We start from the raw sequence: 22,434 nt of genomic DNA on the forward strand, positions 1-22,434 counted from the left end.
TCTTCTGGCATTTAACATTGAACAGACATATATTTGAATTTAGTACTGAATTACCATTCATTACTCTCAAGTAAAGAAGTCTAAGACTCAGGCAGTCATCTTTTACCAATTTTGCCTCCCCATCCCGCTTTAAAAATACTGTCCAACTAGCCTATGTCTGTCCCATACCCCAGGCCATTGCCACTGCAAAGTTTCGTGAAGCTAGCCCCAAGCATCTGAATAATATATATATTATATATATAATAATATATATTATTATTATTTATTTATTTATTTTGTATAAATGGATTTGTTTATATTGAGTTGCATGAATGGTCTAACCTTTTTTTTTGTTTTCTCTCGAAGTGTGCATAAATCAATAGCTTGGAAATAACTTGACATAACATTGAACTAGCTGAACTTGTGGTGTGTTAAGGTTAGCAGTAAAGATTTAGCGGGGGCGAGGAGGAGAGTTGAGATAGAGCGACGCAGACGCATTATGAGGGGAAAGTTAGAGAGTGTGGTGGAGCCTGGTGGCCCCATCCTTGCTCCTCCAAGCCAACTTCTTCCATGTTTTAAAACATTCCCAATAGAAAACGGAACGCTTTAAAAGGACAATCTTCGATATTACTTTAAAAAAGTCGGTAGATGCGAAGAGTAGAGAGAGAGTGAGTTTATAAATTAAAGGTGTTTATAGAGAGAGAGAAGAAGAAGGTGGCTGCCGACAGGTCCTCGCCAGAGAGAACCAACGGGCCAGTCTCTGGCTTGTTGTGAACGAAAATTGTATACAACTGCGGCTTCTCTCATTCCCCGCGTACGTTTCCACTTGAAATTCTTGGTTCCCTCCCGCTGTGTGTCTTGTGGCTACTGCCTCATGGGTCTCCGGGTCTGGTTGAGGGGCTAGAGAAGGGGTAAATGGGAGAGGAGAGGGTGTGTGAGGGGGGCTGAGGGCTGGTGGCGGCCAGATTGTTTACGGTCCTCATCGACCAGTGACCCTCACGCACTCAATGGAGCACTCGCACTCAATAGAGCACTCTTGCACTCTCTGACACCCACACTCAAGTGGTAGAGTGTAGGGGGAGGATGATAAGGAGCCTCGGTGGCTGTAGTTCTCGGTGACGCTGGGTGTGTGTGAGTTGGCTGCATTGAGTGCAAAGAGTGCGTGCACTCTGCACTCAGCTGGACACTGTAGAAAACGTTGTTCCTCTTAGGTGTCATGAAGGTATAATATGTTAACATTTTTATTTAATTTTTATTATGCACCCCCCATACCCATTCCACGGGCGGTGGTGGAAAGGGTTACAGAGGCACATAATGGGTTCATGAACCCCATAGTTTTAATAAATATAAATAAATGTTTATTTAGCTAAGGTACATACATACAAGAGATTTTACAAAGATTGATGGATTTATAGATAGAGCTAGTACATACAATGCCTTAAGCCACTATTACGCAAAGCGTTTCGGGCAGAACCCGCAAAGCTAGTTCGTTTAGCTAAGCAAGTAATAGTAATAATAATAATTTTTATTCAGGTTAAGGTACATACTGTACATTCAAAATGAGTTACAAACAGAATTTATTTATTTATATACAAGAAGGTACATTGGGTTTGAGAGAATACATAGCATAGTATTTACAATCTTGTAAAGCCACTAGTACACGCAGCGTTTCGGGCAGAATGTTGGATTTCTAGATAGAGTGAGTACATACTATGCCTAAAGCCATTAATACAGACAATGTTTAGGGCAAGATTTGAGAAAAACTTAAAAGCCGAGACTTAAAACTAATTGCGACAGAACGGCATAAGTAATTTTAACTAAATAAATAGACGAACTACAATTTTTTTTTTTAAGTTTATACGCGGCTGATATCAGAAGTTATACATGTTAGATGTTAATCATTAAGTATGAGAATAGCAAGACATAGGTTGACATTTAGGAGGAAAGGTAGGTTACATGGAGTTGATTAGGTAGTACTTAGTTTTTTCTTAAATAAGAACATAAGAACAAAGGTAACTGCAGAAGGCCTATTGGCCCATACGAGGCAGCTTCTATTTATAACTACCCAATCCCACTCATATACATGTCCAACCCGCGCTTGAAACAATCGAGGGACCCCACCTCCACTATGTTTCACGGTAATTGGTTCCACAAATCAACCACCCTATTACCGAATCAGTATTTATCCAAGTCTTAACTAAATCTAAACTTATCCAATTTATACCCATTGTTTCGTGTTCTGTCTTGTGTTGATACTTTTAATACCCTATTAATATCCCGTTTGTTATGCCCATTCATCAAATTGTAAACCTTCATCATGTCACCCCAAACTCTTCGCCTTTCCAGTGAATGCAATTTAAGCTTTGTTAATCTTTCTTCATATGAAAGATTTCTAATTTGGGGAATTAGCTTTGTCATCCTACGCTGGACACGTTCAAGTGAATTTATATGCATTCTATAGTATGGTGACCAAAACTGAACTGCATAATCTAAATGGGGCCTAACCAGAGCAAGATATAGCTGAAGAACACCACCAGGTGTCTTGTTACTAACGCTTCGATTAATAAATCCCAGTGGCCTATTGCCTTATTACGAACATTCATGCATTGATTCCTTTGGTTTTAAATTCTTACTAATCATAACTCCTAGATCCCTTTCGCAATCCGTCTTCGCAATCTCAACACCATCCAGCTCGTATCTTGTAACTCTATCATCATTTCCTAGCCACAAAACTACATTTATCAGCATTAAACTGCATCTGCCAATATTTTGACCATTTCAAAACCCTGATAGGTTTGAGAAATTGGCAGTCTTTGACGTGATTGGGAAGGTCATTCCACATTTTGGGTCCTTGATTTGTAGAGCTTTTCTAGTTTAGTTAAGTCATACTCTTGAAATATCAAATAGATATGTTTCTAGTATGGTGTCCATGGGTTCTGTTACAACGCTGTAGGTCATTTAAGGTCAGGATTAGTGACAATCTTGTAAAGCTAGTTAGACAATTGTTAATATTACATAGACATGTACATATATATATTCATGTACACAAATATATATACTGTACATATCAATAATCATTTCATATCACAAGTAATTCAACAAGAGGCTCACAAGTCACTATACAAGGCACTTTACATCTATGGTGAGTCACACAGTTACCAGTCTTGCTTCACACCCACCCAACTGGGCGGCAGCTTTAAAGTCATGTGCTCCACACCCACCCAACTGGGCGGCAGCTTTAAAGTCATGTGCTCCACACCCACCCAACTGGGCGGCAGCTTTACAGTCATGTTCCACACCCACCCAACTGGGCGGCAGCTTTACAGTCATGTGCTCCACACCCTTCCAACTGGGCGGCAGCTTTACAGTCATGTGCTCCACACCCTCCCAACTGGGCGGCAGCTTTACAGTCATGTGCTCCACACCCACCCAACCGGGCGGCAGCTTTAGTGTCATGTGCCCCACACCTACTCAACTGGGCAGCAGATTTACAGTCATGTGCATGTATTACCTACAGTAATTAAATTTTGGATACTTTGCTAAGATTCCTGGCAGCATATCAATATGAATGAAATGCTTACACATTTCTTGGACCCCATTGATGGTGTTATCTCTGAATTCCGCAATTTGTTCACATTCCATTATATAATGACAAAGTATGCCAATAGTTCTGCTGACAGAGTTTACATTTAGTCAAATCTACATCAGCAGATGTTACAAACTCCCAGAGGTACTTGTGGCCGAGCCTAAGCCTAGCAGTGGTAGCATCTAGAAGTCTGCTAACATTATTGGATGACCCATAGACGTGCGGTTCTTCCTGCATAATAGAATGATGATAGATGGAGGAACTGGTGTGAATTTCACTTTGCCTCAAGTCTATGAGATTTTATTTGTTCCCAGAATATTACTGCCCTCAGGCTGCTCAAAGGCAGTCCAAGTTGGTAATCAATTCCCTCTTTATGAACAAAAATTTTGACTAATGCGCAGGAATTCGCAGGAGACAAACTCAAGACTATCATTGATTATTTCATTATATCTATCTAGATTGAGAGACAAGCAGGTCACAGTTATGCCTTGGGGAGCTGAGTGCAGTCAAGGATGACAAGGAATCACTTACAATTAATTTGTCAACTTTGGATTCGTATACTGAGCTGTTTCGAGTGCAAGGATTATACCATGAGTTGTAAGTTATTATATTTATCCATTTTGTTTGGTAGTAGCATGAAGAATATACTGTACTGTGATCACCTTCCATACTAGAGCCAAGATGATCACCATAAATAAATGAAAAACGTCAAGATTAATTTTTCTAAAAATTTCAGAAATGAAGGCCTGCAAAACTAGGAGTTTGTACAAGGTATGATTAGCGGCTTAAATAGTTATCAATTGTTTATTAAAATATTTAGCTCTTATTAATTTCATTGGGAATTGGAAAACTGGGCAAAATACATATTGATCATAAATTTGTTGTTGACAAACAGAAATGTGACAGTAGGCGTCCCTTACCATGTCCAGCTAATTACCTGAAGAATTTGATTACGAAAAGATTTGTTAAATTTAAGATAGTTTTCTTAATCAAGATGGTAGCAAATGTTATGACAGTTGACAATGAGATTTTTCTGTGTGTATCTGTCAAATGTTTGCAGCATTCAATGGTATACTCCATTTCCTTCCATTATTGTAACATTTGCATTGTAACATTTGGTAATAATTGTTGTTTGGTTTGCAATCATCTATTAGTTCTTACCAAATGAAGGAAACATTTGTTATATATCTTTAAAAATTAACAAAGTACTAACATTATTTTGTTTTCGTTTCATTGAGAGACATGAGGCACCTGAACCTGATAAATAATTATTGACTTTTTGTACTGAAATATCTTTTCTCTCTAAAAATATGCTATATTAATAATAATAATAATAATAATGAGAAAATCCACTGGGGCTGTGAGGTGGCGCAAACGTACGACCCCAGCATTGCCAGTCACATACTCTACCACTGGACCACCGCTGACTTGTAAAAGTAAACCACCGTTGACTTTTGCAAGTGGGCGGTGGTCCAGTGGTAGAGTATGCGACTGGCAGTGCCGGGGTCGTAGGTTCACGCCCACCTCGCAGTCCTAGTGGATTTTCTCTGATATATATCACATTAGTGTAATTTCTGTGTGTTTATTAATAATAATGATAATTTTTATTTAACTGTTGGACAGCAGTTATCATCATACGTTGATTTCTCAGGATAATGCAGTTATCATCATATGACAATTTAAACAATTATCGTCTGGGTTTTACAGGTATGGTGCAAATATAGATATAATAGCTCTCTGTGGATGTAATGGAGTTTACATTGACCCATGAAAAATATCCTGCTAGCACGTCATGGTTAAGTGTACTAGGTCAGTGCGGTTATCGTTATGAATGTAGGGAAATGCGGTCATCGTCATACGACGATTTAAGCAATTATTATCTGGGTTTTACATTTATGATGCAAATATGGATATAATATCTCTCTGTGGATGTAAATAAAGATAAACAAGCGAGAAACGATCAGTGAAATACCCGCAGATGAAACAGGAAGCGCCAGCAAAGTCGGGGACTGGGCGTTGACAGGAGGGGAAACAGCTACTAGGCAACCTTCCATGGGATGGGATGCTCCCGGACGCAGGTTCGAATTCTCGTCACGGCCCTTGTGGATTTGTTCACCTTCCAGAGTGCCTCCGCCCAGTGAAACGATAAATACAGTATTCACATTTTTCATGTTTTTCATTTTGCATACAAATTAATAATTTTGTAATTATTATTTTTATTTTTTCACACAGGCAGGTATAACCATAGCCTCCGTTGCCTCTGTCCAGGGGTTAAGCAAAAGTACATACTGTACAAAAGAAACAAGAAGATTGCAAGATTCCTAGGTAAGGCAAATTACAATGCCTAAATACAGAAATATGCAGTTATGGGCATAATGTGGAAGAAAACTAAAAATTTAAAACTTACACCTAAATGAGATAAAAAACAATAAGGAATTGAATTAAAGAAATAAGAATAAAATGAACATTTTTATGTCATAGGAAAAATTGCAATAGAAGAATAGATTAGTAATTTTCACAGAATAAACAGAATGAATACATTTGTTATTAAATGTTTACACAGTGGATATCAGTAGCTGTACAGGTTCAGTAAATAATGTTCAATAATGGCAAAACTTGGGTTATTTAGGTTATATAGAGTTGATTAGGTAGTCCTTAGTTTCTTAAACTGGTTGAGAGAAGGACAGTCTTTGATGTGATTAGGAAGGTCATTACACATGGGAACCCTTGATTTGCAGAGCACTTCTATGTTGATTAAGTCATACTCTAGGTGGTATTGTTTGATTTAAGGCACAGGCAGCTCGCAATCTACAAGTTCTGCGTTCGATTCCTGTGCATAATGGAGACTTTTGGAAAGATTTTCTTACACCTGATGGCTCTGTTTACCTAGTAGTAAATAGATAACCAAACATTAGGCAATTGTTGTGGGTTGCTTACTGGGAAAAGGTAGGTTGTTGAACCTATGGTAACCTCAATAATACTACCAGGCTTCCCATCCTCGATAATGAGAACAGTATTTTTGTGACTTTAAAAAGCGCATACAGAATCCAGTATTGTACCAGGTATGTGCTTCCACATAGTGACAACAGCACAAAACTCTTGCTTGCAGGGGAGCTGGTCGGCCGAGCGGACAGCACGCGGGACTTGTGATCCTGTGGTCCCGGGTTCGATCCCAGGCGCCGGCGAGGAACAGTGGGCAGAGTTTTTTTCACCCTATGCCCCTGTTACCTAGCAGTAAAATAGGTACCTGGGTGTTAGTCAGCTGTCATGGGCTGCTTCCTGGGGGTGGAGGCCTGGTCGAGGACCGGGCCGCGGGGACACTAAAAACCCCGAAATCATCTCAAGATAACCTCAAGATAGCCACTCTTTCTTCTCACTCAGCAATGTAGTAAACTTTCCAAATCTTTGCGGCTTCTGATTTATTACTGTTCAGATTTTCTGGGTTCTATTGTATATACTGTATACAATAAATGTACCAGTACTGGGTATAAATACTGTATTGTGGTAATATAAAATCCAAAGGAAATTCAGTTGGGTTACTGTATATGCGCATGGTTTTTTTAATTATATAAATTTGTCTTTGACTCCATATTCAGATTTTATAGTACAGTACCATACAGTAAGAAAATGCCTTATGACATAAACTATCAAGCCAGTGGGCAACAGTGAAGGAATTCTTCAATTCAGGTCTTCTGCGTTAATCCTTGGCAGTTCTAATGTATATTATATTTGCTCTATATATTGCCATAGTTTTTATGTTTCTAGTTGTGTTTTGATATGTAATTAGTATTGGAACAAATGTTTTAAAGAATGTTTGGCACTAATAATCAGAGTGTAATAATATAAACAACATAGATAAATAATTTAATATTCTTCATATTTCTGTTCTAGGGAATGGCAAAAAAAGGGACTGAGATTATAGTAGAAAACGATGAGATGGAGGACGGAAGTATCTTCGTGTGTTTTATGTGTGAGAAGGAGTTCAACAAGGTTTCTCTTCTCAATGATCACATGCAGATGCATCAAAATATGCCAGGTGAGAAATTTATATTTGTTCTCACATTACATATACCAGTACAATATTGTGCAACGGAATATCTTTACCCTGAAATGACTTGTGCCAAGCAATGTACAGATTATCTAGTGTTTTGGTTTATAGATACCTTGATATAGTAATTTTACAATTTATCATTTTCTTTATCAGATATTCAGTACACCCTTGAAAATCTAATCATATCATTCCAGACCCAATCTGGATTTCCAAATTATTGGCCCTTTTTTGTGGTGAATGCCAGAGGCTCCCTATCTGAACTGACGAGTGCTATATTAGTTTGGGTTCATCATCAGTCATAGGAGTTCTTATGCCTACCAGGAACCATGAGCCAGAACCTGGCCCCTTCACAGAGGCACAGGGGGGCAATGGCCTATGAGCACTTTACATTTACAGTACAGTACTGTTTGTCATAATTGCCATCGACTATGGGAAGGACCCAGAAAGGTAGGCGAAACAAAACAGACCACAATCTGGTAAAAATTGCAACCAAGTCCAAAAAGAGCAAAAGAACTCCCCAAGAAAGAAAACACACAAGAAACACTTCATCCAACACTAAGCCCTAAAATCATCTCAAGATAACCATCCAACTAGCACTCCCGCTCGTTAGTAGGGGCCGGTTCACCTGGGCCCACCACCCCAGTTCTTGAACTGATGTGCTGGCGGTCAGATCAGTCATCTCTGGCTTCAAGTTCCTGTTCGGGATTTTTGCCCTGTGTGGCTGTTTCAGCTGTGTATGTGTGGTGGCCAGGTGTCTTAGAGTATGGGTGCTGCATGCATCTTGGGCGACCTTCCCTAGGTGCTCCATAAGTATCATTCCTCTTTCCACGAAGTGGATGGGCAACGCCACAATTTTTCCATTGGCTTTATCAGACGTATGGCCGACCGGAGGTGGAGCTCTTCATGTCAGCATGGTTTCGGCGTCTCCCTTTTGTTAGTGGTGTTGTGTCCCGACTGTGAGGCGGTCGCGGTAGATGGTTTTCTCAGGACTGGTCGATGTGGAGTTTTCTGTACCTCTTTCCCCCTAGTCCCGCTGTTGCTCCAAGTCCTAACTCACTTAGAATCCTATCAGGGAAGGGTGGCCAGAGAGGATTTACTGGATGTCAATCTTTAACTGTATCCTCGGTTTACCCAACAATAAAATAGGTACTGTACCTAGTTGTTAGACGATTTAGCAGGTCGTATTCCCAGGAATATTAGGATTAAGAACCTGCCCGAAATGCTATGCGTGCTACTGGCGGTATCAAAATGTAAGAACTTGTGTATATATAAATAAATAAATAAATAAATAAATAAATAAATAAATAAATAAATATTGGCTCGCCTATCTTTCTGGATGCTCACTCTGGTCGATGGCGGAATACAACACTTTAATTGAAAAATTGTCGTATGCCATTGCTCCCTGCTCCTCTGAGGGTACCAGGTTCTGGCTCTGGTTCTCGATAGGCATAAGAACTCCAAGTGACTGATGACCCAAACTAATACAGCACATATCAGCTCAGATGGCTTCAGGGAGCCTCCAGGGCTTCGTCCAGAAAATGGCGTTTCATTACATTCAACGCTCTTTTTTTTTTTTTTTTTTTTTTTTTTTTTTTTTTTTTTTTTTTTTTTTTTTTTTTTACATGTTTCTCAGTTCATGGGAGTCTGACTGTTTTGCATGGGGGGCTAATCCTTCTGTGCCCTGTTAGGGTATTTTATGGTCTTTGTTTCTGGTTTTAATGTTTCTTTCTGGTGTTTCCTATTTTCCTTTCTGGTGCTTCCTATTTTCCTTCAGGTAAGCTTGTTGGCCCATCTTCAGGGATGGCCTTTCCCTTGGTTGCTTGGTTGCCTTGATGTTGGGGTTTTCCCTTCTGGGAATGTATCTTTTGTGAGCTGGTTTTGTGAGGTAACTAGTAGCTTTGCTCAGAAAGGCTCCCCGATTGCTCCCGTTCCTGCCTTTAAAGTTCCGACTTTCTGTGGATGTTTGGGTGGCTTGGGCACTGAGTGAAGTTGACTGGTTTTTCTGACACTGTTGTGGTGGTGGTGTTGCAATCTAGCGATGGTCATAGTGAGTAGTTAGGAGATAAATGACTGGTGTTCTTGTGTTTTCAGTTATTTCTCAGTAGAGCTGTGGGTTTGATTTATTTTGCTCTCTGGTTTCATAGCAAGCTGTCTCCTTTTTTTTTGTGGTGGATTTAACTTTATCGTCCCTGTCTTCCATTCCCAGGTAGGTGACACGATCATTTGAAAAGTTCCTTTTCACCATGGGAGCCGGTCGGCCGAGCGGACAGCATGCTGGACTCGTGATCCTGTGGTCCTGGGTTCGATTCCAGGTGCCGGCGAGAAACAATGGGCAGAGTTTCTTTCACCCTATGCCCCTGTTACCTAGCAGTAAAGTAGGTACCTGGGTGTTAGTCAGCTGTCACGGGCTGCTTCCTGGGGGTGGAGACCTGGTTGAGGACCGGGCCGCAGGGACACTAAAAGCCCCGAAATCATCTCAAGATAACCTCAAGATGGGACACAGGATGATGAGAGTGGACACAATACTACTATGAGTCCCGGAATGATTGAGCGAGGCTCCACATTACTATCTGTCTGTTCTTTCCTATGCAGACAATTTCACTTAAGTTTTTTAACATAAGTTCAAAAAGTATCCAGTTCTGTATAAAGTACTAAATCGTTAGTACACTACTTAATGTTGTATTATTAGATTTCAGAATGTTTGACTATTATGTGAAGCCTTGACAAATTTACAGTGTATATTTGAGAGCATCTGTTTTTTACAACATCAGTTTGCTGGTTGTTAAGTGTAATCATTGTTATGGTTTGGGATTATACATGTAGCTTGACTTCATTGAACAGAGATGCACAAAGAGTTGCCCACTAGACGTAGAGGTCGTGGAAGGCCAAGTGGGTCGAGAGGAAGGGGCAGAGGACGTCCGAGAGGTCGGGGTATACACGAGTTTGTGCAGATCAAAGAAGAACCAATTGACAATGCAGTGTACATTAAGTCCGAACCAGAAGATATGTATTGTCCCTCACCGGTTAAAAAGGCTCAACGTATCAGGTAAGAGCCTTAGACCCTCTTCTATGCATACTAAGTCTTCTATTAGAAAAGTCTATGATACATCAGTGATGTCTGCATTCATTTTACTAATTAGTAACTAGTCTGAGTTTTAAATGCTATGCTATACCTATGAGAGCTCTGAGGCGCATTGCGCACCACCCATCGAGAGCCTCAAGGCACGTTGCGCAACGTTAAGCTTTACACAGCTACGGCTAGACAGGTTTTGCATCAGCTTCCTCAGGGCTCTTGTAAACAGACACCATTTAAAAAAAGATTTTTTATTAAACATGTAAAACACATGACTGTTATACATTCAGTTATTGCTACAATTTGTTTTAATATTAGTCCCATATGTTATTAACATTGACATTATGCAGTGCACGTATATGATGCTCCACGTAGTTAATCGTAGTTTGATTTTGATAAGTTTGATTTTGATAAGTTTGATTGTGATAAGTTTGATTGTGATAAGTTTGATTATGATAAGTTTGATTTTGATAAGTTTGATTTTGATAAGTTTGATTTTGATAAGTTTGATTTTGATGAGTTTGATTTTGATGAGTTTGATTTTGATAGTAACTGGTTTTGTGACCTTCAGGTGGACTCTTCCTTGGATAGGGAACTCAATAAACGTAATAGGCTTCCTGTCCACAACATTTGGAAACTATATCATTGGACTTTAGATAGTATGTACAATAGAATCCCATATTTACAAATTATTTGAAACATAACCCATTTAGTTGATATGGACATCATAATATCCAGATTTATTATTTTTGTTAGCACAAATGATAGAATATGTATTTGCACACACACATTGATACCATGTCACATAAAAGGATTAATATATATATATATATATATTATTAAATATGACCGAAAAAGTAATATTAATAATTCTAACACGAATTTTCTCAATCTTTCGTACATTATGCTTCACTGTTGGAGGTAAATCAAAAATCACTTCTCCAAAATTCATTTTTATTTCTAGTCTGACGCGACACGGGCGCGTTTCGTAAAACTTATTACATTTTCAAAGACTTCACAAATACACAACTGATTAGAACTTGCGTTTCCCTGATTTTATATCTACATTTGAGTGAGGTGGGAAGGGTGATGTGGCATTACATTTGAGTGAGGTGGGAAGGATGATGTGGCATTAACACAAGACAGAACACTAGAGGATATTAATAGGGTATTAAAAGTATCAACACAAGACAGAACAGAAACAATGGGTATTGAATAGAAGTGTTTGTAGAAAGCCTATTGGTCCATATTTCTTGATGCTTCTATATTGGAGCGGAGTCTTGAGGTGGGTAGAATATAGTTGTGCAATAATTGGCTGTTGATTGCTGGTGTTGACTTCTTGATGTGTAGTGCCTCGCAAACGTCAAGCCGCCTGCTATCGCTGTATCTATCGATGATTTCTGTGTTGTTTACTAGGATTTCTCTGGCGATGGTTTGGTTATGGGAAGAGATTATATGTTCCTTAATGGAGCCCTGTTGTTTATGCATCGTTAAACGCCTAGAAAGAGATGTTGTTGTCTTGCCTATATACTGGGTTTTTTGGAGCTTACAGTCCCCAAGTGGGCATTTGAAGGCATAGACGACGTTAGTCTCTTTTAAAGCGTTCTGTTTCGTGTCTGGAGAGTTTCTCATGAGTAGGCTGGCCGTTTTTCTGGTTTTATAGTAAATCGTCAGTTGTATCCTCTGATTTTTGTCTGTAGGGATAACGTTTCTATTAACAATATCTTTCAGGACCCTTTCCTCTGTTTTATGAGCTGTGGAAAAGAAGTTCCTGTAAAATAGTCTAATAGGGGGTATAGGTGTTGTGTTAGTTGTCTCTTCGGAGGTTGCATGGCTTTTCACTTTCCTTCTTATGATGTCTTCGATGAAACCATTGGAGAAGCCGTTATTGACTAGAACCTGCCTTACCCTACAGAGTTCTTCGTCGACTTGCTTCCATTCTGAGCTGTGGCTGAGAGCACGGTCGACGTATGCGTTAACAACACTCCTCTTGTACCTGTCAGGGCAGTCGCTGTTGGCATTTAGGCACATTCCTATGTTTGTTTCCTTTGTGTAGACTGCAGTGTGGAAACCTCCGCCCTTTTCCATGACTGTTACATCTAGAAAAGGCAGCTTCCCATCCTTTTCCGTCTCGTAAGTGAAACGCAGTACGGAACTCTGCTCAAATGCCTCCTTCAGCTCCTGCAGATGTCTGACATCAGGTACCTGTGTAAAAATGTCGTCAACATACCTGCAGTATATGGCCGGTTTCAAGTTCATGTCGACTAAGACTTTTTGCTCGATGGTACCCATGTAGAAGTTTGCAAACAGGACACCTAGGGGAGAACCCATGGCGACCCCATCTACTTGCTTATACATGTGCCCATCCATATTCTGAGGAAACTACTCCAAGCTTGTACTAAAGAGGCACCCTTCTTGAGCCCGGATGGGCACATGTATAAGCAAGTAGATGGGGTCGCCATGGGTTCTCCCCTAGGTGTCCTGTTTGCAAACTTCTACATGGGTACCATCGAGCAAAAAGTCTTAGTCGACATGAACTTGAAACCGGCCATATACTGCAGGTATGTTGACGACATTTTTACACAGGTACCTGATGTCAGACATCTGCAGGAGCTGAAGGAGGCATTTGAGCAGAGTTCCGTACTGCGTTTCACTTACGAGACGGAAAAGGATGGGAAGCTGCCTTTTCTAGATGTAACAGTCATGGAAAAGGGCGGAGGTTTCCACACTGCAGTCTACACAAAGGAAACAAACATAGGAATGTGCCTAAATGCCAACAGCGACTGCCCTGACAGGTACAAGAGGAGTGTTGTTAACGCATACGTCGACCGTGCTCTCAGCCACAGCTCAGAATGGAAGCAAGTCGACGAAGAACTCTGTAGGGTAAGGCAGGTTCTAGTCAATAACGGCTTCTCCAATGGTTTCATCGAAGACATCATAAGAAGGAAAGTGAAAAGCCATGCAACCTCCGAAGAGACAACTAACACAACACCTATACCCCCTATTAGACTATTTTACAGGAACTTCTTTTCCACAGCTCATAAAACAGAGGAAAGGGTCCTGAAAGATATTGTTAATAGAAACGTTATCCCTACAGACAAAAATCAGAGGATACAACTGACGATTTACTATAAAACCAGAAAAACGGCCAGCCTACTCATGAGAAACTCTCCAGACACGAAACAGAACGCTTTAAAAGAGACTAACGTCGTCTATGCCTTCAAATGCCCACTTGGGGACTGTAAGCTCCAAAAAACCCAGTATATAGGCAAGACAACAACATCTCTTTCTAGGCGTTTAACGATGCATAAACAACAGGGCTCCATTAAGGAACATATAATCTCTTCCCATAACCAAACCATCGCCAGAGAAATCCTAGTAAACAACACAGAAATCATCGATAGATACAGCGATAGCAGGCGGCTTGACGTTTGCGAGGCACTACACATCAAGAAGTCAACACCAGCAATCAACAGCCAATTATTGCACAACTATATTCTACCCACCTCAAGACTCCGCTCCAATATAGAAGCATCAAGAAATATGGACCAATAGGCTTTCTACAAACACTTCTATTCAATACCCATTGTTTCTGTTCTGTCTTGTGTTGATACTTTTAATACCCTATTAATATCCTCTAGTGTTCTGTCTTGTGTTAATGCCACATCATCCTTCCCACCTCACTCAAATGTAATGCCACATCACCCTTCCCACCTCACTCAAATGTAGATATAAAATCAGGGAAACGCAAGTTCTAATCAGTTGTGTATTTGTGAAGTCTTTGAAAATGTAATAAGTTTTACGAAACGCGCCCGTGTCGCGTCAGACTAGAAATAAAAATGAATTTTGGAGAAGTGATTTTTGATTTACCTCCAACAGTGAAGCATAATGTACGAAAGATTGAGAAAATTCGTGTTAGAATTATTAATCTTACTTTTTCGGTCATATTTAATAATATATGTCTACAGGAAAGACTGCTACCAAAATATACTAATATATATATATATATATATATATATATATATATATATATATATGTCGTACCTAGTAGCCAGAACGCACTTCTCAGCCTACTATGCAAGGCCCGATTTGCCTAATAAGCCAAGTTTTCATGAATTAATATTTTTTCTCTAATTTTTTTCTTATGAAATGATAAAGCTACCCATTTCATTATGTATAAGGTCAATTTTTTTTTATTGGAGCTAAAATTATCGTAGATATATGACCGAACCTAACCAACCCTACCTAACCTAACCTAACCTATCTTAATAGGTTAGGTTAGGTTAGGTGACAGAAAAAGTTAGGTTAGGTTAGGTTAGGTAGGTTATGTAGTCGGAAAACAATTAATTCATGAAAACTTGGCTTATAAGGCAAATCGGGCCTTGCATAGTAGGCCGAGAAGTGCATTCTGGCTACTAGGTACGACATATATATATATATATATATATATATATATATATATATATATATATATATATATATATATATATATATATATATATATATATATATATATATATATATATATATAAAATTAATTTTTACCTTAGCTGTTGATGTGTTGCATCTATCCCCTGGATAGTCAAATGCTCTTTTTAAAAGATTTTATTTGCTATTTGGTTATTTATTTTCACTACAGTACTACTTCTACTGATGTTTGACTATTACTATGCAGTATACATATTTCAAATAACAATTTGAGTGTAGATGGCATGCTTCTTTGTGGGCACACTGAAAAGGCTATGGGTTTGGCTGAAGGAGACCTATGGTGAACATCCAGCTTGGACAGCATTCCCATTGCTCCCACCTATGATAGCCTGGAAGAGAGGGAAGAATCTTAAGGACCCCCTTGTAAGAGCTGGTTCAAAAGAAGATTCGAAACTGAACTAGAAATCAGTGCCTAACCTAACCTAATTTGGAGAGGAGGCACAATTAGAGAGAACCTAGATGTAGTGGAAACCTAACTGGGTAGTTAACCGACCTAAACGAAACCTAACCTAACCTTAACCACTACATTGTGCAACACGCCTTGAGGCTCGATGGGTGGTGCGCACTGCGCCTCGGAGCTCTTGTAGGTATAGCATAGCATTTAAAACTCCCATGGCTACACAGAGTTCGCATCAGCTTCCTCAGGGCTCTTGTAAACAGGCACCATTTAAAAAGAAAATTATGGGCAACATTCCCAGGTGTGAGAGCCTTAGTACTGAGTGAACAACCAAGGCTGGTGCATATAGCATGAGCTAACAGCACTGCTGGTGCACGCAGCACGAGCTAACAGCACTGCTGGTGCATATAGCATGAGCTAACAGCACTGCTGGTGCACGCAGCACGAGCTAACAGCACTGCTGGTGCATATAGCATGAGCTAACAGCACTGCTGGTGCACGCAGCACGAGCTAACAGCACTGCTGGTGCATATAGCATGAGCTAACAGCACTGCTGGTGCACGCAGCACGAGCTAACAGCACTGCTGGTGCATATAGCATGAGCTAACAGCACTGCTGGTGCACGCAGCACGAGCTAACAGCACTGCTGGTGCATATAGCATGAGCTAACAGCACTGCTGGTGCACGCAGCACGAGCTAACAGCACTGCTGGTGCATATAGCATGAGCTAACAGCACTGCTGGTGCACGCAGCACGAGCTAACAGCACTGCTGGTGCATATAGCATGAGCTAACAGCACTGCTGGTGCACGCAGCACGAGCTAACAGCACTGCTGGTGCATATAGCATGAGCTAACAGCACTGCTGGTGCACGCAGCACGAGCTAACAGCACTGCTGGTGCATATAGCATGAGCTAACAGCACTGCTGGTGCACGCAGCACGAGCTAACAGCACTGCTGGTGCATATAGCATGAGCTAACAGCACTGCTGGTGCACGCAGCACGAGCTAACAGCACTGCTGGTGCATATAGCATGAGCTAACAGCACTGCTGTTCAGCCTGTGACCACAGCATTGCCTAAAAAAGTCAAAATATATATGTAACTGGTATTATTTAGCAATGATAGCATTACAGAAGAGCTACTACATTACAGTAGCATTACAGATTGTGATAGACTTTGTACAATGTTCAGATATCAGTGAATCAATGCTGTTCAAGATGTTCTCAGCACTAGCAACAGCACACTGTCATTATTTATTTTGTCATTATTTTGTCCATCTAAGAATCTTCAAATTACTTCCCATGTTTCTTTATAAAATAAACTTGTGGAAAATTATTCATTTACAGAATTTAGTGATCAGGATTCTGATAATAGCAGGATCGTGGTGAGAATTAATGATGTGCGTAGTACGGTGGCAGGAGGAGGAGTAGGGAGGGAGGTAGGTAGCGTCGTCTCTCAGCAACCTGCTTAGTTGTACAGTTATGGTGAATAAAACATGTAGATACTTATATATAACGTGTGTATATAGTGTAATAAAACCACAAACAGTATTGTGGGAGGAGTAATATTGGCGAGTTAGGTGTTGGAATGAGGGAGGGCTGGCTGGTTGTGGCGGCCCACTTTTGTTTTTTGGGACTCACCATACCGACTTAGTGGTTCACTTTGGTGAACACAATTGTAGATACTTATATATAACATGTATATAGAGTGTAATAACAGCAAAAGGAGTATGTTAGGAGAAGCCATTGTGGCGAGGGAGGTAGCTTCATTGACTGGCTGCTTTGTGACTTGTCATGCAGTGTATTAGCCACCATTCAAGTGTATGGTGGCCACTATGCTGTTTGGACATCATACCAGCTTATTTGTATAGTTATGGTGAATAAAACATGTAGATACTTATATATAACATGTGTATATAGTGTAATAAAACCACAAACAGTATTGTGGGAGGAGAATGTTTGTGAGTTAGGTGTTGAAGGAGTGAGGGAGGGCTGGCTGGGTGTGGCAGCCCTCTCTTGTGTTTTGGTCGCTTAATAGATTTTGTTTTTCAGACAATATTTCCAAAGCCGTGGCAGAGGCCGAGGGAGACCTAAGAGAGTTCTGCCATCAGAAGATGCTGACGATTTAGTCGATGTAGAATTACAGCTTATTGGAGAGGAAATGATGATGATCCCACCCCCTTCTAAGAAGTCAGGCTCTGGTCCTACCATAATGAATGCTGAGCCAGATGGATTTATTTGTCCACCATCAAGTACCTTCAGCCCACCAGCCAAAAAGAACGTTAGAATAAGGTAAACTCCTAGGGCCAGATTCACGAAAGAACTTATGCAAGCACTTACGAATGTGTACATCTTTCCTCAATCTTTAACGGCTTTGGTTACATTTATTAAACAGTTTACAAGCATGAAAACTTCCCATTCCTCTCTTGTTTTTGTTATAAACAGCCTCCTGGTGCTTCGGAGCTCATTAACTGTTTAATAATTGTAAACAAAACCGCCAAAGATTGAGAAAAGATGTACAGGTTCGTAAGTGTTTGCTTAAGTGCTTTCGTGAATCTGGCCCCTAGTGTAAATTATATTTTATTGTTTTATTAATCAGACTGCCACCTTGAGAGGAGAGGTTTCTATTTGTAATTATAATCTTTTAATAAAAGTTGCTTCATTTACTTTTTGAAACTATAGTTTTGCTATGATATTGGCTCTTGCTCACAGTTCAGATTGAGATGTGTGGAATGTGTAAAAGCTGCCTCGGTAGATAAGGAAAAATGAACAGTGCCTTAAAAACTGTGGGTCATTCCGTGCCAAATTATCACAATTCTCAACCTGACCATCTCAGATTTACTTCAAATTTGGTAGGATGTTAGATACGTGAAGTAACGTATGCAAAATCTTAGCCACCAGTGATGCATGATACAGGAGGGTTGCCAGTGTGATAAAAATACCTGTACAACTTTTGCTTACAAGCTCAACAACAAAATATCATAACTTTGCTTCTAATTGAGGTAGGCCCTTCATATTGGGCTTATTTTGAAGCTAAGTTAAACACTGTTTTCATTAACCATTGTTTTAGATTACATTTTGCATTTCTGGTGGGGGGGGGAGCCCTGTCAGCTCTCTGAAGTTATTACACCGATTAAGTGCCACACTTAATCTTTCAAAGTGTTATACGACAAAGAGTACTGGGAAGACGGGACACCACAAGCGTAGCTCTCATCCTGTAACTACACTTAGGTAATTATACACCACTAGGTGCCATCAGTTGCTGAGTTCTATTGGCCTACCAGGGACCATGAGCCAGAACCTGGCCCCCCTCAGAGAGGCACAGGAAGTGATGGTATATGAACACTTTTCATTTAAAGTTTATCATCTTTGCTACCATCCAAGGAAAGACACCCAGAAAGATAGGCACATGAAAACAGATTACTGCATGGTATGGTACTGTACTGTACTGCATATATTAATCAAATATTTTAACGATTTGCAATGTTAGATACTTTATGACATTATGTATACACTAATTCTTACGTAATAATGAGTGAATTTTATCACATCATAGTTTCAAACAACTCTAAGGCAAGGGAAGCCTTTATTAGGTTGATTATAATGGGGATATGGAAGTATCAGCTCTGGGACATCCAAGTGTTGGTGTTGATTAACCTTAATGGCTTTCTCATTTGAGCATCTAGCATTCAGCCGTGCTTTCTAGCCAGGAACTGTGTGTTGTGAGTGAGTTTGGCTTCTTGTGCAGACGAGGAGTCACAATAATGTGGCTGAAATATGTTGACCAAGCCACACACTATAAAGTGAAGGGACGACAACGTTTCGGTCCATCTTGGACCATTATTAAGTCGATTGTGAATCGACTCGAATCGAATCACAACCGACTTGAGAATGGTCCAGGACGAACCGAAATGTCGTCGTCCCTTCACTTTCTAGTGTGTGGTTTGGTTAACAGTTTGGCTTCTTGTTTTCTCTTGAAATCCCAGCTGCAGCCCTCTTCAAACCTTATGTGGTTAGTATTGTATGTGACATGTGTTCAGCAATCCATTCTCTGCCAGAAGCCATGGTCCTTCATTTCACTGCATAACTAATTCTGTTGTTTAGAAATAACAGTTGGGGTTTCTTCTTAGTCTAGATCATGAAAGTGAAGGCTGTTGGCCTCCAACTCTTGCACTTGTCAAAATTGATGTGCTCGGGTTAGTGTGTTTGTGGCTGGCAGTGAAATTCAAGATGATCTGCCAAGAAGTCCATCTTGTAAAGATGGAGCTGGTCGGCTGAGCGGACAGCACGCTGGACTGTGATTGTGTGGTCCCGGGTTCGATCCCGGGTGCCGGCGAGAAACAATGGGCAGAGTTTCTTTCACCCTATGCCCCTGTTACCTAGCAGTAAATAGGTACCTGGGTGTTAGTCAGCTGTCACGGGCTGCTTCCTGGGGGTGGAGGCCTGGTCGAGGACCGGGCCGCGGGGACACTAAAGCCCCGAAATCATCTCAAGATAACCTCAAGATAACCTCAAGACTTCTTGGCAGTCCATCTTTACTCAACTTGTCAGTGGTGCATTTCTTAAAGGTGGGGGGTTCATCTAGGTCACTTTCTCTGTGACTATGGATTCTCTCCACATGAACCCACATATTTCCTATGTGATTTCCTTGCATGAATATAATGCATCCAAAATGTTTTTCTTATATGTCAGTTGGAAATTGTTGGAAGTTCAAATTCAAGAAGTCCATTTTGTAAAGATGGACTTCTTGGCAGTCCATCTTTACAAGTTGAGTAAAGATGGACTGCCAAGAAGTATGGCAGTCGCATCTTTACTCAACTTGTCAGTGGTGCATTTCTTAAAGGTGGGGTTCATCTAGGTCACTTTCTCTATGACTATAGATTCTCTCCACATGAACCCACATATTTCCCACATATTTCTTTGCTCTTTCCTTCAGAGGTTCTTTCTCCACATGAACATGTGGAGGTTCCTTCAGAGGCAAAGAGGTTCTTTGCTCTTTCCTTCAGGGGTTCTTTCTCCACTTGAACATGTGGAGGTTCCTTCAGAGGTTCTTTCTCCACTTGAACATGTGGAGGTTCCTTCAGAGGTTCTTTCTCCACTTGAACATGTGGAGGTTCCTTCAGAGGTTCTTTCCTTCAGAGGCAAAGAGGTTCTTTGCTCTCTCCTTCAGCCATGCAGCTGCATATGGTTCTCAGAAAGCTGATGTGCTTTTTGTGCCATGTGATTCTGCTTGTGCATCTGTAGTCACCTCAACCTTTGTTGCCTCATCTTCTGGCCAAATGACCTGATACAATTCCAGATCTACCTGTGCTAGTATGGCGGACCAGTGACATAGATTTGACCTTGAGTCCTTGCAGTCTTCTTTCTACCAACATGATGTGACTTGGTTTGTGCTGCAGAGGTTTTTTGTTTTACAAAAGGAACCAAGTGCCTCTGTATAGAGGCTTGTGTCATAATTTAAATGGGTCTTGAAATTGAAATAAGTTTGTTGAGGTAAAATCCACAAAGGGATGAGGTAGCTCAAGCTATTCTCACCCCGTTCAGTACATCGTGTTAATACATGCATATACACACATCACAAACAATAAACATATTACCAAACATTCTGAGAGATAAACATCTACATTTCCTAATGGGTTTTTATAATGATGTCTTATGCTGACCACACTGGCTTCCTGTAGGTAAGTAGTGTTGAAAAATTAGCAGGTCAGATTTGGCTCTGGTCAGCCAACTCTTGGTGAGATTATTTTGGAAATATTTGTTTAAAATTTTGATGGTTAAATTGTAATTATTCTGTGGTAGGAACCCGTACATACGTACTGTACACACATGCATTATTATTATCCTGTTTTACACTTTGATGGGGTGGAGCTTTGAGAGAAAATGGTTAGACTACAATGTGCTCAATGATTTAGTCCTCCCCAAACTATATCTTGTCAGTTGATTACAATAGTCTCACTACTGTACATAACCTCTCATACAAAACAAATGAGACGGAGACTTCAGTTAAATGAGCATTGTTTCTATTTCAGAAAAAAACTCATTGTTCAAGAAGTTGTTTACGAGGAAATCCCCGAGGATGAAGATGATGAAGACGGGAGTGAAACTAATGGCTCCTGTTCCACCACTAGTCAAATGATTGTAAGTCAGTACAATATTACTTGATACAAACAACTATTGCTTTATTCAGAAATCACAATAGCGTGATGTTATTCCTCCAAGGAATGCTGGACCAACCGGGCTGTGGTGGGTATGTGGGCCTGAGGGCCGCTCCAAGCAACAGCCTGGTGGACCAAACTCTCACCAGTCAAGTCTGGCCTCGGGCCGGGCTTGGGGAGTAGAAGAACTCCCAAAACCCCATCAACCAGGTATCAACCAGATGCATCAAATGAACAACCAAGGGCTGTGATGAGGGTTCGAACTTACGCTCGGGATGATCCCAGATGCGCCTTAGTCGACTATGCCACGACATGGTTAAAAGAATTGCAACCAGGAGTGCTACTGACCTCACTTTTAGACAAATATTTCTTTTCAAGCTCCTTGTTTGGAATGATTATTGGATGGGATTTCTGGGGACATTTTGGCAGGCAGACTTGGGCATGAGAAACTTGAACCCAATTAGAGAGCACAGTGTAAACATTAGAGGTCTACAACTCTTCAACTCATCTGCCATTAAATATAAAACATATTGCTGGAACAACAGTGTAAACTTTAAATAACTTTAGATAACTTTAGATAACAGGCAAGTTATTGCTGGAGTTTATGAATCAACTTGGCTGTCATGAGTATGTGGGCATGAAGGTTACAAAGACAGAGCCTCAATGATGAGGCAATCATCAGAAAAGTCCTTAGACCAGGCTA

At 40.4% G+C, this 22,434-nt stretch overlaps 1 protein-coding gene across 21 annotated transcripts in view; it reads left to right on the plus strand.

The window, feature by feature from the left end:
* The first annotated feature begins 661 nt into the window (after positions 1-661).
* The window catches only part of LOC123746690 (myoneurin), a 45,157-nt gene continuing 23,384 nt past the window's right edge, over positions 662-22,434 (plus strand). For 2 of the 21 annotated variants that reach the window (XM_069316785.1, XM_069316792.1), the window contains exons 1-8: positions 662-793; positions 4,024-4,162; positions 4,302-4,336; positions 5,798-5,890; positions 7,457-7,601; positions 10,458-10,662; positions 17,626-17,865; positions 21,606-21,714. In XM_069316785.1, coding sequence (XP_069172886.1) covers positions 7,460-7,601; positions 10,458-10,662; positions 17,626-17,865; positions 21,606-21,714 — 696 coding nt within the window. In that variant the 5' untranslated portion in view covers positions 662-793; positions 4,024-4,162; positions 4,302-4,336; positions 5,798-5,890; positions 7,457-7,459. Of the gene's footprint in view, positions 794-824; positions 891-912; positions 1,202-4,023; positions 4,163-4,301; positions 4,337-5,797; positions 5,891-6,674; positions 6,809-6,925; positions 6,951-7,456; positions 7,602-10,457; positions 10,663-17,625; positions 17,866-21,605; positions 21,715-22,434 lie in introns of those variants that run through there. The other 19 variants (XM_069316780.1, XM_069316783.1, XM_045728385.2 and 16 more) reach the window with 17 other exon arrangements.

This window comes from Procambarus clarkii, chromosome 85, assembly GCF_040958095.1.
Source record: "Procambarus clarkii isolate CNS0578487 chromosome 85, FALCON_Pclarkii_2.0, whole genome shotgun sequence".
NCBI lineage: Eukaryota > Metazoa > Arthropoda > Malacostraca > Decapoda > Cambaridae > Procambarus > Procambarus clarkii.